The sequence below is a fragment of the Schistocerca cancellata genome, chromosome 5, assembly GCF_023864275.1.
Source record: "Schistocerca cancellata isolate TAMUIC-IGC-003103 chromosome 5, iqSchCanc2.1, whole genome shotgun sequence".
NCBI classification, from domain to species: Eukaryota; Metazoa; Arthropoda; class Insecta; order Orthoptera; family Acrididae; genus Schistocerca; species Schistocerca cancellata.
Window position 1 is genome coordinate 137,373,298 of NC_064630.1, and position 17,827 is coordinate 137,391,124.

The 17,827-nt window shown below is 39.7% G+C and overlaps 1 protein-coding gene across 1 annotated transcript in view; it reads right to left on the bottom strand.

Annotated features, from left to right (window-relative positions):
* Window positions 1-17,827, bottom strand: part of LOC126188009 (probable 2-oxoglutarate dehydrogenase E1 component DHKTD1 homolog, mitochondrial) — a 356,616-nt gene that overhangs the window by 81,749 nt on the left and 257,040 nt on the right. Inside the window, exons 14-15 of the mRNA XM_049929425.1 lie at window positions 12,462-12,618; window positions 9,401-9,603 (exon numbers count right to left, since the gene is read on the bottom strand). Of these exons, the coding sequence (XP_049785382.1) occupies window positions 9,401-9,603; window positions 12,462-12,618 (360 nt within the window). The remainder of the gene's footprint in view (window positions 1-9,400; window positions 9,604-12,461; window positions 12,619-17,827) is intronic.

The following is a 17,827-nucleotide window of genomic DNA, read 5'->3' on the forward strand; positions in this document are numbered from 1 at the left end:
TCAGTAGTGAGTCCTGCACTGTTACAGGAATGTCTTCTGGGAGGTAGCCTCACATGTCTAGATCGACTGTAAATTAGCTTGAGGGGCCAGTGGAGGGTAGACACAAGAGGTGTCTGCTAAAGTCCACGCTGGTTTTAGGCAGTTCAGTGACCCTGTTGACATTTTTCCAGCTTGCAAGATATCAAAAGTGTTTGAATCTCATTTCAGCACCTTGTACAGGCCATTGTACACAGGGTGGAGGGTGGGTTTGACAGCATCAGTCCTGTACATGATGCGTGTACACGATTGGAGGTCCTTGTGCACAAAGATGTTTGGTTTGGCATGGTGGGATAAAGGTGGGGTGCAGACATGGCGGATGTGGTCCCTGACATATTTTACTAGGTCTGGCAGGTTGATGTCTACAGGGTCAATGATTTGTGATATGAACTCTGCTGGGAGGGTGAACAGTTCCCAGTAGAGCACCTCTGCCAATGAGGCAGCTCATGTGCCCAGCAGCACCCAGGAGATGGCCTCCATCCAATCCCAGTCATGGCATACAAGCGCTGTCTTGAGGATGCAGTGCCACCTTTCCAGAAGTCCATTGGATTGAGGATGGTAGGCCATCAACCTACAGTAACATACTGTACCCACACCCTCCACTCTGATTTTATGCCGGCCGGTATTGCTGAGCAGTTCTAGGTGCTTTAGTCTGGAACCGCGAGACCGCTACGGTCGCAGGTTCAAATCCTGCCCCGGGGATGGATGTGTGTGATGTCCTTAGGTTAGTTAGGGTTAAGTAGTTCTAAGTTCTAGGGGACTGATGACCTCAGATGTTAAGTACCATAGTGCTCAGAGCCACTTCAACCTAATTTTACACCCCCTCTCTCCTGTCATCTCCACCCCATCCTTGACACTCGCCCTGTTTATTTTCAGCCCTCTACCGATACACTTGTCCATCTTTTCCTGTTCCTCTTCTTTTTCACTCCTTTTTTTTCCCCACCTTCCTGCCCCATAATCTCCAGATGCTGTACCTGTTGGTATTCTAGTCTATGAACACTCTACCAGACAGTGTTCGTCTCTCTCCCCACCCGTACACTATCATCCCTACCCCTCCCCCTTCCCCTTCCTCACCCCCTCCAGATTTCTGCTTGCCTCTCACATGATAGTTGCATTCTGTTGTGTCTGTCTGCAACTTAATGTGTCTTCTTTACTGTAAGTATCAATCTGTCGTTTTCTGCATTGTTGACTTACTAAACTCATGGTTTGGTAAATTTTACACCTGTCAGCACCTGCTTTTTTTGGAATTGTAATTGTTACATTCTTATTTAAGTATGAGGATATTTCACCTGTTTCTTAGATTTTGCTCACTGGATAGAATAATTTTACTGTGGCTGGCTCTCCCAAGGCTATCAGTAGTTCTGACGGAATTCTGTCCACTTAGATCTTTCACTGCTCTGTCAAATTCTTCTCATAGTATCATATCTCCCATCTCATCCTCATCAACATTCTCTTGCATTTTATAATATTGCTTTAAAGTTCATCTCCTATGTAGAGATCCCGTATATACTGCTTCCACCTTTCAGCTTTCCATTTTTTTTGTTTCAATTGGTTTTCCATCTGAGCTCTTGTAGTTCATACAGTTGCTTCTCTTTCCTCCAAAGACCTTTTTAATTTTCCTGAAGATAGTATGTATCTTTCCCATAGCAAAGAATGCTTGTAACGCCATACATTTGTCCTCTAGCCATTCCTGCTTACTCATTTTGCACTTCCTGTCAATCTATTTTTTTGAAATTTGTGTTTCCTTTCACTTGTTCCATTTGTTGCATTTTTAAATTTTCTCCTTTCATCAGTTAAATTCAATATCTCCCGTGTTATACAAGAATTTCTACTAGGCCTGGTCTTTTTACCTATTTGGTCCTCTGCTGCCATAGTAGAAAATAAATGGATAGCTTTGAGAGCAATGCTATCCATTTATTTTCTACTATGTTCCCTTCCTCTGTTCTAGTCACCCATTGCATGATGCTCCCTCTGAAACTTTCATTGCATGATGCTCCCTCTGAAACTTTCAACAGCCTCTGGTTCATTCAACTTATCCATGTCCTATCACCTTAATTTTCTACCTTTTTGTAATTTCTTCAGCTTTAATCTACATTCAAAATCAATAAATTGTGGTCAGAGTGCACATCTGCCACTGGAAATGCCTTACAATATAAAATCTGGTTCCAAAATCTCTGTCTTACCATTACATAATCAATCTGTAACACTGCAGTGTGTCCAGGTCTCTCCCACATACACAACTTCCTTTCATGATTCTTAAACCCAGTGTTTGTGATTATTAAATTATGCTTTGTGCAAAATTGTTACAATAACATTTTTTTAAGAAAAAGTTGTTTCACATTTATATCTGTTCACCAAAAACTGTTGAGGATCCATTCTCAAATTCAGACATCTACAAAATCAGTATGGTTTGCAAAGTAGCTGTTCCAGTTGTTATATACGGCAAACAGGTATAGCAATCAATACAAAGGATATCTGTTGGGAAAGAAAGGTGGTAATGTATGCAATTCCACCCTTGCAGAACACTTACTTATTGCATATCATCCTCCAAGGGGTTTAGAAGATCCCATAATTCTTTGTGGAGAGATAAAGGACAGGAGATTAGATTAATGGGAAGAAATTGAAATTTTGAAACACTTAGCACAGCAATATTTTAAATGATCAGCTCCAGCTGGCAAGCAGACATTTCCTTGAAGGCTTTAAGCCTCTACTTCTGGCCATGTAGTGAGTAAACTTCACTTACTGTTGGCCTCTGCATGATGTGTGTTTTCCTCAGGTTTTTATTTCCAGTTGTGAATCCTACTTTCAGCTTGCAATTTCACATAACAAACTTTGTGATACATAGCTACTTTCGCATTTCATTAATTGATATATAATGTACCACACTGGTTCACTCCCTCGCCATTTTCATCATATTTTAATCTGCTTATTTTTTTAAAAAATTATCCATTTCTTTCAATTTATGTATGTACTGCTCAGTACAGCTACATAGATTTTTGTTTTTATTCACTACTCTTAACAGTTTACAATATACTCTGCTTTGCTTTCCTGAGAATGCTAATTCTATCTGATTTTAATTGGTTCACATAGCATGCTTTATCATTCATGGCTACTTTCCCTGGTAAGTTACTTCATTAGTTATAATTATTCCCCCCTTTTTTTTAGCTTGTATCTTAATCTGTTTCATTCCCTCCTTTTCATAAGTATCTTTTCTTTCACATAAGGAGAGAGCTCCTTAATATGGCTTTACATATATATGCCTTTTTTGCACTATCCTAACACAAGAGTATTTGTGTTAGGAACTGTTACTTGGTACATTCCCATATTTATTTACAAGTACTTCTTGTGCTGCTGTATGCACATATAAGAAACCATTAACACTGTTTATCTGAGTTTGCTGTAAGCTATTAATGAGGCTTATCTAAATTTACCAATAGTGAACTGGCCATATTTCTGTAATATTGGGGGGTTGTAAACAGTGAGAGTAAAGAACTGTGGAACACAACTCTGCAACTGCCAACTACAACATTTACAGTAGTCAGTGTTGAACTCCCACCCCATATTTTTGAGCCAGTATAAAAATGCAGTATGTTGATACTGAGGGCTATCAACAAAGAAGAATAAAGCAGGCGAATATCACAAACTGTCTCCATTTGAATACGCAGAATTTTTATGAAAAACCATAACATCAATGAAAAGCTTCTTTGGCACAACAGAAATAAACAATACAATGTTTACGTCCGTATCTGCTTCAGGATTGTTGTGCTGCATTTTTGCATTACAAAAGAAGCAATGTGACCTGTTTTGTTGAATTATGAGAGGTAGCCCAGTGTTTTAGGCAGTCTCAGTGCTCATGATTAATAAAACAATAAGGGTAAGATGGTAGCATGGAATGCATATGTTGCTGTTTACTGGCCTGTGCGGCTGCTGCTGGGAATGAGGCCAGCCACCTTGATGCTGTGATCAGGTGTCGACCACTGTGATCATGTCTTCTCCCTGCAAACTATCTGAAGCTTGGTGTGGAGGAGAGGGTTGGATTGCTGATATCTCACCCCATGACTCAATTTGGTTACCTACTGCTCGTGACACCTCAAATGACTGCGCAATAGCTAAAACCTCAGAGAGGGATGAATCTTCACACCAGAGAGCAGGCTCTCACATCTCACAATCCAGAATTAAATGAATGATAGTATCTCTCACCATCTGATCATCATACTACTGTTTATGTGCATTGAACATTAAATGACAACGATAACTTATCCCGTGGAGCTAGCCACTAATGGTCCATAGGATTGATGGGGTTGCTTCCTACAGCAGTACAACTCAACCCAGGCTGCAATGACATGGAAGTGCTTACAATAGTATTTGGAAAGAATTTCACACATTTGGCCAAATGTTAAAGGAGACAGATCTGCAAAGGGGAGAGTTGACATAGGACTTGATACATTCTTGGCAATATCCATGAATGGAACAAGGCACAAAATAAAAAATATGGTCAGTAATCCCAAAAGCTTGAAAGTGTTGTCACAGATGTTCCTCGTATACATCCCATTCCCCAATGGGCTCACTGGATGTACAAAAGGGAGATGGATAAACCATGGGGTCAGCAGAGGGCAATACAGCAGATGACACAGACAGAGGAGCATGCTGACTAGACAAAACAGAGGCCAGTGATTGAAGTACCTGAGTTTGAGTGTCCAGCACCTGTGATTGGTGGCACAATGCCATGGTGAACGATTCTTGCTGTTTGAGCAACCGATGTAAAAGACCTCGTAACAAGATCAGCCATTGTGAGAATAAATGGAGGAGCAACTAGAGTAGAAATTTGAATGGAGAACAGGACCAAACTCATTGCAAATCATGTTGTAATTAGGTACAAGTACAACACAACCAGTAGACTGAACACAATTTTATTCCTTGGAAACATTAACAACTTGAATATAGTACTTAAGTAACATTCAGCAGGAACCAATTATGCTGTAGCAATATACATAGAGAATTGAGGCTGAGCATAGCTCAGTTAGCCTTAAATAGACTGGGAACCATGGCAGGCTCTGATGGTGATGTCACACACACACACACACACACACACACACACACACACACACACACACAAGTCTGAGGCACACACTGTGAACTACATAGCACTGCTGCACACATGGCCTTTTCAAAGTACACGCATGCATCACTGCAGTTCTGACATTCACTGTTATCAATATTTGATTCTACGAATGAGTAAGCTTATCTAAAAATTTTGTAATTTTGTTTACCAAATTTGATTCCTTCTCTGTCTGACATTTGTAACTATTTCCAATAATTTGTTCAACAGGTCTATTTTCCTTCTGATGAATGCAAATCTATATTTGTCAAAACCATGGTAAAGGTTCAATAAACCTTTACTTCTGCAAACTCGTTGGCTGTTATGTTCCAGTCCTTTCCAGTTTTTAACATCTCCTACTTTATATACAGTACATCAGTTCTACAGTATGCCATTTCTGACTGTAATAATGGTCAGGTACTGACAGAAGCTGAACCCTGACAGAAGCTGAAAGTCATTATGTCAGTAACAAATAAATAAACAAAAATAAACCACGATAACAACACTGAAAATCTCAAGACTATACTAAAAGGCTTTCAATTCTGTGAAAAGACTTTGTATCAGGCTTTTACTATTACTTCAGTGTCTCAAGTCCAGCTACAACTTTGCCAGTAAAAACTCCAGAAATATATGAAAAGTGATTGGAAAATTCTGTAATTTTGTTTACCAAATTTGATTCCTTCTCTGTCTGACATTTGTAACTATTTCCAATAATTTGCTCAATAATCCTATTTTCCTTCTGATGAATGCAAATTTATATTTGTCAGAACCATGGTAAAGGGTTAATAAACCTTTACTGCTGCAACTCGATGGCTGTTATGTTCCAATCCTTTCCAGTTTTTAACATCTCCCACTTTATATACAATACATTAATTCTATAGCTTGCCATTTCTGACTGTAATAATGATCAGGTACTGACAGAAGCTGAAAGTCATTATGTCAGTAGCAAATAAATAAATAAACAAAAATAAACCATGATGATGACCCTGAAAATCTCAACACTATACTAAAACACTTACAATGCTATGGAAAAACTTTGCATCAGGCTTTTACTATTACTTCACCGTCTCAAGTCCGGGTACAACTTTGCCAGAAACAACTGCAGAAATATACGAAAAGTGATTGGATAAATTCTGAACTGAGAAAAAAGGATTGTAATAAACAAAGACTAAAGGTAGAATTTAAGAACTATCATGACTGTTACAAAGATCTACTCTTAGAGAATAGAAGTAAATATGTAGTCACATTGTTAAGAAATTCAAATAATGGTGGCATAGCTGTTTGGAGAGTTATAAATAGCTTTATAGATTGCAAGGGTAAATTAGTCAGTGACCTTAACATCAACAGTAATTGAGTTTCATCGACTAATGAGTACTTTTCTTCATAACTGACCACTTCCACAAGCTCTAGTGTAGATGTAAGGGAATTTCAGTTAAACAAAGCATATATTTGGCCACAACTAACAGCAAGGAGATAAAGCACATAAATTACTAAAAATCCAAAATCATCAGGCTACAATGAGTCATCTATTATCACATTAAAAAGATGCATAGACATGTCTGGCACAATGGCCACAGCCGTAAATGATTTAATTGCATCACGTAGTTCCCAGGTAATCTAAAAATAGCACAAGTGACCCCAATTTATGAGGAAGATGATGAATCTAAAACTGAAAACTATTAACCCCACTTAATCTTATTAGCATTTTCTAAGGTAATTGAGAAAGCTATTTACACTAGACTAAAAACATTTCTGAGTCAATATAATCTAATATTTGAGAATCAGAACTGCTTCATGAAATTCAAGTCAACCTCTGCAACCACATCACAGTTAATAGATGAAACAATAACAGCCATGACGAACAAAGGGTATGTTACTGGAATGTTTCTTGATCTTGGAAAAATATTTGATTGTGTTAACCCCACCACATTACTTAACAAGCTATGGAACCTTGGTATTTGAAGAACTGGCTATGAGTTGATTAAATCATATAAGAGCAACATGAAAAATTAGTCTTAGGAAAACAGACGGTGTGTCATTCAAATCCAAAATTATTAATATGAAATATAGAGTGGCTCACAGTTCCATGTTGGAACCTCTTCTCTTTTTATTGTATGTTTGTTATGTAAAGTAGTTTTCTCTGAACTCCAAAACACGTTGTATGTAAATGATATTCAATTGTATGTAAGCACAAAGCCTATGACAGTCTAGAAATACTGTTTAACAGTGTTATGAATTAAATAGCCCACTATTTCAGTGAAATCCATCTAAATATAAATGTTACAAAGACTGCAATAATAGAATTTAAAACCAGGAAACAGAGCTTGTTATGAAAATATACATAGTAAGCAACACAGTATAAAAGGAAATCTGAACAAAATTCTTGGGAATCACAATCCAGGACAAACTCAAGTGAGACATGCATAGCCTGTGAGCTACCTAAAAACATATGAAGGGCATTAAATAAGTGATGCAACACATTTTTCTTCTTGGCCAATTTCAGTTGAAAAGTGCAGAATTTGTTGTGGGACATCATGGAACATTACTGCTTCCGCCCCTATAGTTTAATAAAGTTCTGGTAGGTGGTGGCACTATACATAGCCTTCAACATAATATCTGTAAACAGAGATGTGTTCCAAGCAGACAGCTATCACTGAGTTTCTTTTGGCAGAATACCAGAGCAATATCAGATCATCATTGATATTCATAGGTGCTTACAGAATGTCTATGGAAGCCTGGCAGTGCAAAAGCATGGTGCATCATGGGTTGAGGCTTCTGTCATCATTGTAACAAGGTCAAGCAGACCGGTCTGCTGGCCAATTCCTGCAATGTCGGAACATGTGGACACTGTCATTTGAGGTAATCAATTGATCACAACAAAACACCTTGCTGCTCAACTTGGTGTCTCTGTTGGCAGTGCTGCCACACATATCCACCATCTGGGGTACTCAAAGGGTGTGCCTGCCACCTAACCATAAAGAGCAATTAAGAACCTTTTTGCAGAATTTCTTGCATATTACAAGGTTGATCATGACAATTTTTTGTTTAACCACATCACAGGCAATGAGATGTGGGTTCATCACTTCGAACCCAAAATAAAATAGCAATCCTTGGAGTGCTGCCACACCACCTCTCCTCTGAAGAAAAAGTTCAAAGCCACACCCTCAACCCATAAAGTCATGGTGATGGTCTTCAGGGACACTGAAGGGGTTATTCTGTTTGATGTCCTACCTCATGATGGAACAATCAACTCTGAATTGTATTGTGCTGCACTCAGGGAATTGAAGAAACAACTTCAGCATGTTCATTGCCATAAAAATGCAAATCAACCTCTCCTTCTCCATGACAGTACAAGGCCTTACACAAGTTTGTTCACCCATGAGAAGCTCACAAAACTTTTGCACTGTTCATCATCATCCACCCTACTGCCCGAATCTCACACTTTCCGACTTCCATCTGTTTGGACCAATGAAGAATGCACTCTGTGGGAAGCAGTATGTGGATGACTGGGAGGTTATTAAAGCAGCAAGATTTTGGGTCTGACATCAACTAGTAGAGTGGTACCATGTGGGAATACAGGCCCTCACAGTATGGTGGCATAAGGCTGACACATTAAACAGAGATTATGTCAAAAACAAAGTTTTCTGGCCAGAACAGAGGGAAATAATATGGTGTATTTGAATTCTGAATAAAACCAACCTACTTTCAGAAAAAGTATTGCATTTGTTATTGAATGCTATAAACTGCATATCATTTTCATTGTTGTCACTGAATTTGAACTACATGGTTGAAGTATGAGGGTGCAACAACATGACCCAACCTAAACATATTAGTAACACTGAAGAAAAAAGTAGTCAGAATTATTTGTGATGCTAAAGCAAGAGAATCATGGCATAATATGTTTCCAAAATTAGGTATGCTTACCATCATGTATATTGTTTCTTCTCTGTGTTGTGGGTGTGTACACTTACACTAGCAGTTGTAACTCACCCTAAACTATCTTTTGTGATGTTTATTGTTGCTTTATGTGTGTACAATGATGTAAAAGTTAAAATCCCTAGATTTTTAAAACATTTTCTGCAAATTTAAGAAGTGTTTCTTCTTAAAATGGTCCTTATTGCTTTTTTGTGTAATGTGAACACTTTTTTTGTTTTTTACCTAGATCTCTGTTTCATACATTGCTTTACCTGTCTCAACTAATGAGTGTTTTTATATTTTTGACATTTTTTATGGAATTATTCTTTGAACCTAGTACAGTTAACTTACCTGTCTCCTTAATAAGTGGAAGTACTGAGCTGGTGTTGTAGGATTCACAATATGAATATTAACATCATCACCATCTGGTGTAGTCTCACTGGAATCACTCAGTTGCAGAAATCTCTCTATGCGACATGAGCTATGCTCAGGCCCAGCACCATCATAACCATGAGGTAACATCATTACTAAGCCAGAACAGGTCATCCATCGACCTATGAAAGATTCAAATGAATAAATATTCAGAACTATTTCACTAGGATTCTGAACAGGTTCCAAACATGAAAGTTGCACATCAAAAACAGGTACATTTCTACAAATGAGTCAACTCTAGTTAAAATTGCTAATTTTCAGAGATTCGAGGCACACAGAAATTTATAAATCATGAAAAAGGTCCATACTACACAAGTAGCAAAAATTTTGAAATAAAGCTTGAAAAGAGGTATTGCGATGATACCAAAGGTATTGAAAGCTGCAGAATATTGCAGCTCTCTACCACATAAAAGTGCCTAACATAAGAATGAGAATGATACGTCATTTTTCTCATCTCATTTTCACAAAGTGGATTAAGTACTTCATTTTTACAACTAACCATTCATGCCATTTTCTGCCACTGATTTCTGACAGGCTGATTCTAATCCATCAGCTTTCAGATAGTGACAGCTGCGAAGGAAAAGTAATAGTTTTTGATCAGCCCACCTGCTTCATGTTTCTTTTTGAAATCTTGCCTAACATTTGAATATTTTCTTTAGCCAATTTTGTCCACTATAATTTTCAGCTGTTTGATTCCCAGTCATACGGGTGGGGGGAGGGGAGGGGTGGGAGTGTAAGAGTCAGGTTGGCCACTCAATAATATATGATAAATAAAGTCTACTACATAGTAATTTCAACAATAGAAAGAAAAGATACACACATCAGAAATTGGTTTGTATTGCCTCGGTTCCGAGAGTTCCAGAACCTGTACAGAAAATTTGAATACAGATCAATATAAACATCATTTCCACCCTTTCATTGTTCATGAAAACCACACATCGTATGTTGTACTACCAAACAGCGAGACCTTCAGAGGTGATGGTCCAGATTGCTGTACACACCGGTACCTCTAATACCCAGTAGCACGTCCTCTGGCAATGATGCATACCTGTATTCATCTTGGCATACTATGAACAAGTTCATCAAGGCACTATTGGTCCAGATTGTCCCACTCTTCAACAGTGATATGATGTATATCCCTCAGAGTGGTTGGTGGGTCACATTGTCCATAAACAGCCCTTTTCAAGCTATCCCAGGCATGTCGATAGGGGTCATGTCTGATTAACATGCTGGCCACTCTAGTCGAGCAATGTCGTTATCCTGAAGGAAGTCATTCACAGAATGTGCATGATGTGGGTGCAAACTGACATCCATGAAGATGAATGCCTCGCCAATATGCTGCTGATATGGTTGCACTAATGGTCGGAGAATGGCATTCATGTATCGTACAGCCATTATGGCACCTTCGATGACCAGCAGTTCAAAATGGTTCAAATGGCTCTGAGCACTATGGGGATTAACATCTATGGTAATCAGTCCCCTAGAACTTAGAACTACTTAAACCTAACTAACCTAAGGACATCACACAACACCCAGTCATCACAAGGCTGACCAGCAGTGACGTACACCAGGCCCACATAATGCCACCCTAAAACAGCAGGGAACCTCCACCTTGCTGCATTCGCTGGACAGTGTGTCTAAGGCATTCAGCCTGACCGGGTTGCCTCCAAACACGTCTCCAATGATTGTCTGGTTGAAGGCATATGAGACACTCATTGGTGAAGAGAACATGATGCCAATCCTGAGCAGTCCATTTGTGATGTCGTTGGGCCCATCTGTACTGTGCTGCATGGTGTCGTGGTTGCAAAGATGGACCTCATCATGGACGTCAGGAATGAAGTTGCACATCATGCAGCCCATTGTGCATAGTTTGAGTTGTAACACGATGCCCTGTGGCTGCACGAAAAGCATTATTCAACAGGGTGGTGTTGCTGTCAGGGTTCCTCTGTGCAACAGTCCATAGATAGCAGTCATCCACTGCAGTAGTAGCCCTTGGGCAGCCTGAGTGAGGCATGTCATCGACAGTTCATGTCTCTCTGTATCTCCTACATGTCCATACAACATCGCTTTGGTTCACTCCAAGACACCTGGACACTTCCCTTGTTGAGAGCCCTTCCTGGCACAAAGTAACAATGCAGATGCGATCGAACTGCAGTATTGACTGTCTAGGCATGGTTGAACTGCAGACAGCATGAGCAATGTACCTTCTTCCTGGTGGAATGCCTGGAAGTGATTGGCTGTCGGACCCCGTCGGTCTATTAGGCGCTGCTCATGCATGTTTGTTTACATCTTTTGGTGGGTTTAGTCACATCTCTGAACAGTCAAAGGGGCTGTGTCTGTGATACAATATCCACAGTCAATGTCTGTCTTCAGGAGTTCTGGGAAGTGGGGTGGTGCAAAACTTTTTATGATGTGTGTAAATTGCTACTCGCCATAAATGTGACATGTTGAGTTGCATACAGTCTCAGTGAAAAGGCACTTGCATACTAGTTTTCACAGCCTCCTTCAGAAAGGGAAACACACACACATACATTCACACAAACAAGCACACTTCATGCACACATGACTGCCATCTCCTGCAGCTCAGACCATGACAGCTGCATTCTGAACTGAGCTGCCAGAGATGGTGGTCATGTGTGCATGAGGTGTGCTTGCTTGTGTGAATGAATGTGTGTTTCTATTTCCGAGGAAGACTCTGGCCAAAACAGTGAATAGCAAATCATCTTCCCCTTATATTGCTGATATTCCAACTTGTGGTTTCAATTGTTTAATATAAAAATTTCAGCTCTAATTCTATTCCACAGATACACAGAGTATACAATGTTTTAACTGATGGTGCTAAATGTTTTCATTTATGTTGTGGCTGTATAAAACAAAAGAAAAAGTAAAACAAATGGACTCCTTTTGAATAATTATTACATATATTTTATATTACTATAACAAAGGAATAGTGTAAGTATTATATTGTTTTAATGCTTACTTTCTCCACCTGTGATATACGTATCTATTTGTATTTGAGCACCATTAAAAAAGTCTCCAAACTGAGCTTCCCATATAACGAGACGGTTTGGGTTTTCAATACTCATTCCATATTCAAATCCAAGTACAGCTTCTTCTGACAGTATACTATTTGCTACCTGAAATTTCAAGAAGGTAGTAAAACTACACAGAACAAAATAATCTATGGTAAAGTGAAACAAACAAATGTGATTCTTATCTGAAAACTGTCAGAAGAAAAACATCTCATATACAGGGTGTATCAGAATTAATGGCGTAAATGCATACAGTTCAAAGTACATGATACTAGAAGCAAAAAAGTCTCTGTAAACATAGGGTCAAAAATGCATACCTTAAGAGCTACAAGCAATTTTTCATCTTTGATACTGCAAAACAAATCTGTTCTGCTGCAAGTTCTTTGCTTTCCATATTTTGGGAACTGGTAGTATGGACCAAAACAAGAACAAAAAGTCCCATAAACAAGTGCTCGAAAATGCATACCTAAAAAGTTACGAGCACTTGATCATTAGAACAGTTGTGTTTTCAAGTAGCAAAGATGAACAAGTGCTGAACCCACAATGAAAGTGACCAGGAAGCCTACATTCAAAAATCCCACATCAAATGTGACTAACAAGCCCACATTCAAAAATCCAAAGAATGTGGTATCTGATAATCTGCTCCATGGTCTTTCCTATGCTCCTGTTGATGGCAACACTACAATGGAAACTTTGGCATGTTTTGACTTCTTCATAGTTAAGGAGAGAGGCTAAAATAGTTTCCATTCACAAGGCAAGAAAATTTGCTGTTACATTACGACAAAAAGATTAAACAGGATTCCTTATCAATGGAGACTAGATGAAGCATCACTTGTTAAATGCAGCTCACATATGGAAAAGGGGCATTTTTAGACACCCACTTTTGGCAGAAGTGAAGTCTCAAATGTTTCTCTCATCATTGTCTCAGTGCTGGCAGAAAGCTGGATTCTTTTCTGTGTTTGTGACATTTCAAAATAATGCTTCACTGTGGTCAGAAAATTTCTCCTAGACTGCTCATGAGGTTTTTAGCTTACATTACAATGTTAATGGATCACCACCTATCTCTCCCCTGAAATCCTTCTGAGGTGTACCAAATGACCGGCTACAAGAACTGTAGTAATTACTTTCTTTTACTCTCTACTAGTGTAAGTGCTTTTTACACTTGCCACCCAGAAGAATGTGAGCTTATCAGCAGATGGCATGCATTTAAACGTCTTCAGAAGTCCACATTTGGCTTTGATTGCGAGATGTACTTTTCATCATAACAAAGAACAACCTGTTTTCTATCCTGACCTGAAAACTTCTGCATAAATGCACTACTACAGCTGCTTATGTGGTCTTTCTCCTGGAGGTTGTATTTATGTACAAAAACAAACAATTGGTTGTGCAATATCCAGTTCACCTCAATGAGCACTCACAAGGGGCAAGTTCATTTAGAGCTCTGCAAAATCTCATTGGTGTATCCAGATGAGCTAGTAGTCATTTGAGTGTGTATCATTACTCAGCAATATCTGGGATATCATTCTCATAGAGCTGTGGTGGAGGATAACCATGTAGCAGCGTTAACCTGTATGCTCAGCCCTGTGTTCAGCAAGCAAAGAGGATCAAAAACATGATGTTCTCAACAGTTTTATCACAGGAGTAGAGGGAGTTGTAATCCTGAAGCACATTACAAGCATTTAAGTCTCCGCCAAGTAAGGAAATATGTGGGAGCTAAATGATGAGATCACTGAGAGTCTCTTAATCTATACTGCCATCATGGGCAGGTAAAAAAAAAAAAAACAAAAAAAATTAGTTACGTGTTTCTTGACATTTTCCTGGTGGATAGAAAATTCCATCACCTTCTGGACACATATCCAGGACTCACATCCAAAAGGTGAGAGCAAATATCATATAGTTATCCTATGAGGCATGTTCATGTAGCAATGATCCCAAGTGATTTATTCATTGGACACTCAGATACAGTGGAAATGATCTACGATCAGATTGCATATTACAGTTGTGTTGTGGAAATGTACTGTTTTGTTTTCTTCCTCACAGTTAGTTTTAACTACAACAGCCAGGTCTTTAAACAATAAGAAAAAGTTTTCACATAGTCAGTAGCACACCACCCTTTCCCAAAGTAGTATTTCAGATGACCAGTTCATACTCTTACCACACAATATCCAAAAAATGAAAGATGTTGTACATTCTGAAGTTTTGTAATTGTACTGTGCACAAAAAATTAAGAAAGATGTTAGAATAGAATAGAATAGAAACTTTATTGTCACATAATATGTCATACACAATCAAATGATTGAGACATTAAGTGAAAGCTAATTTCTAATTGTAGGTATATAGAATAATTTACAGCTGTCTCGTAAGTTTAAGTACCACAAAATGATTTAATATAATCATGCTGAAAATAAAGTAGAATTTAGAATAAATATTTACTTAAAGTACTTTTTTAGCATGAAACAGAATAAAATTAAACACCAGGCATAGTTATTTGTGACAGTCAATCATAAATTCTTCTATGCTGTAATAATATTTACTTGCTAGGTACTTCTTTAAATGAAGTCCAAATTCTTATGGTTATAATTTTTAAATTTTTCACAGATTTTATTTCCCAGCCTCATACCCATAGAATAAGGTGTCTTCTCCAGCAGTTTTAGCCTATGAGTTGGTACTTTAGACTGCGATTTCTTGTTTCATAATCATGCTTAAACAGGTTGTTCTCAAAAACTTGTGGGTGTTGTTTAGAAAAATTAATTGTCTCATAGATACAGAGGTCAGGAACAGTCATATGAGCAAGGGCCTTGAACAGAGATCTGCATGATTGTCTTTACTGTGCACCTGCCATGGCTCTAATGATTTTTTTCTGTAGCCTAAAGACTCTTTGTAAGTTTATTTTCTCTGATCCCCAAAAAACTATACCATATCTAATGACAGACACAAAATATCCATGATATACAACTTTTTTTACTGTGTTTCTATTATACTACTTATAACTTTCATTGCATATACACTCCTGGAAATGGAAAAAAGAACACATTGACACCGGTGTGTCAGACCCACCATACTTGCTCCGGACACTGCGAGAGGGCTGTACAAGCAATGATCACACGCACGGCACAGCGGACACACCAGGAACCACGGTGTTGGCCGTCGAATGGCGCTAGCTGCGCAGCATTTGTGCACCGCCGCCGTCAGTGTCAGCCAGTTTGCCGTGGCATACGGAGCTCCATCGCAGTCTTTAACACTGGTAGCATGCCGCGACAGTGTGGACGTGAACCGTATGTGCAGTTGATGGACTTTGAGCGAGGGCGTATAGTGGGCATGCGGGAGGCCGGGTGCACGTACCGCCGAACTGCTCAACACGTGGGGCGTGAGGTCTCCACAGTACATCGATGTTGTCGCCAGTGGTCGGCGGAAGGTGCACGTGCCCGTCGACCTGGGACCGGACCACAGCGACGCACGGATGCACGCCAAGACCGTAGGATCCTACGCAGTGCCGTAGGGGACCGCACCGCCACTTCCCAGCAAATTAGGGACACTGTTGCTCCTGGGGTATCGGCGAGGACCATTCGCAACCGTCTCCATGAAGCTGGGCTACGGTCCCGCACACCGTTAGGCCGTCTTCCGCTCACGCCCCAACATCGTGCAGCCCGCCTCCAGTGGTGTCGCGACAGGCATGAATGGAGGGACGAATGGAGATGTGTCGTCTTCAGCAATGAGAGTCGCTTCTGCCTTGGTGCCAATGATGGTCGTATGCGTGTTTGGCACCGTGCAGGTGAGCCCCACAATCAGGACTACATACGACCGAGGCACACAGGGCCAACACCCAGCATCATGGTGTGGGGAGCAATCTCCTACACTGGCCGTACACCACTGGTGATCGTCGAGGGGACACTGAATAGTGCATGGTACATCCAAACTGTCATCGAACCCATCGTTCTACCATTCCTAGACCGGCAAGGGAACTTGCTGTTCCAACAGGACAATGCACGTCCGCATGTATCCCGTGCCACCCAACGTGCTCTAGAAGGTGTAAGTCAACTACCCTGGCCAGCAAGATCTCCGGATCTGTCCCCCATTGAGCATGTTTGGGACTGGATGAAGCGTCGTCTCACGCGGTCTGCACGTCCAGCACGAACGCTGGTCCAACTGAGGCGCCAGGTGGAAATGGCATGGCAAGCCGTTCCACAGGACTACATCCAGCATCTCTATGATCGTCTCCATGGGAGAATAGCAGCCTGCATTGCTGCGAAAGGTGGATATACACTGTACTAGTGCCGACATTGTGCATGCTCTCTTGCCTGTGTCTATGTGCCTGTGGTTCTGTCAGTGTGATCATGTGATGTATCTGACCCCAGGAATGTGTCAATAAAGTTTCCCCTTCCTGGGACAATGAATTCACGGTGTTCTTATTTCAATTTCCAGGAGTGTATTAGACTATGTAGACAGTACCACATGGAACCTACAGGTTCTGACCTTGATAAATTCTTGTTCAGCATTACATCTAGAAACATGGTACAGTTTGAGGTGCAACGTGATTGTCCTCATGTGATATTTCAAGTATATCCTGTATAGCTTGTTTTGTGGTAAAGTGAATGATTTGTGTCTTTGTCAGATTTAGTTTCAGACCATTATTTCTCACCCAACTCTCAATTTCAGGCAAAATGACATCCAACTCATTGAATTTTCACTACAACCATACGCTTGTAGCTTACAAAGTAGTGGTTTGTGGTCTACTGTGTCAAAGACTTTAGTTAGGCCACAAAAGATGCTCGATGCATTCACTTTACTGTCTAAATTGGCTACTACTTTATGTAATAAGTTCATTGATGGCTTGCATAGTGTGGTGCCCCATTTGTAAACCATAGTGATTGTTCTGGATAATATTATGCAGATTATTATAGTTAACTATCTGGTTATGTGCAACTCTTTCAAATATTTTGGAAAATATGAATGACAATGAGATTGGTTGAGAATTACCTACTTCATCATGTCTGTGTTTTTTATAAATGGGTCATATTTCAGCATACTTAAGCCTATCAGGAAACTACCCTTCCTCAAAAGATTGACTGATTATAAGGCAGAGCAGGTATTCAATACTATGGGTGACTGCCTTTATTATTTTTGTAGGAATTTCATGCCAACCTACAGAATTTAAATTCAAGAACTTTATGACATCAGCTACTTCAGAATAGTATATATGGGTGAATTTGAATTCAGTGGAGATACATAAAGTGGAAACAGGATACAGACTTGTAGATGAAACTTCATTGGTTTTACATGGATTTGTGGAGTGCCTGTTAAAAACTTCACAGAT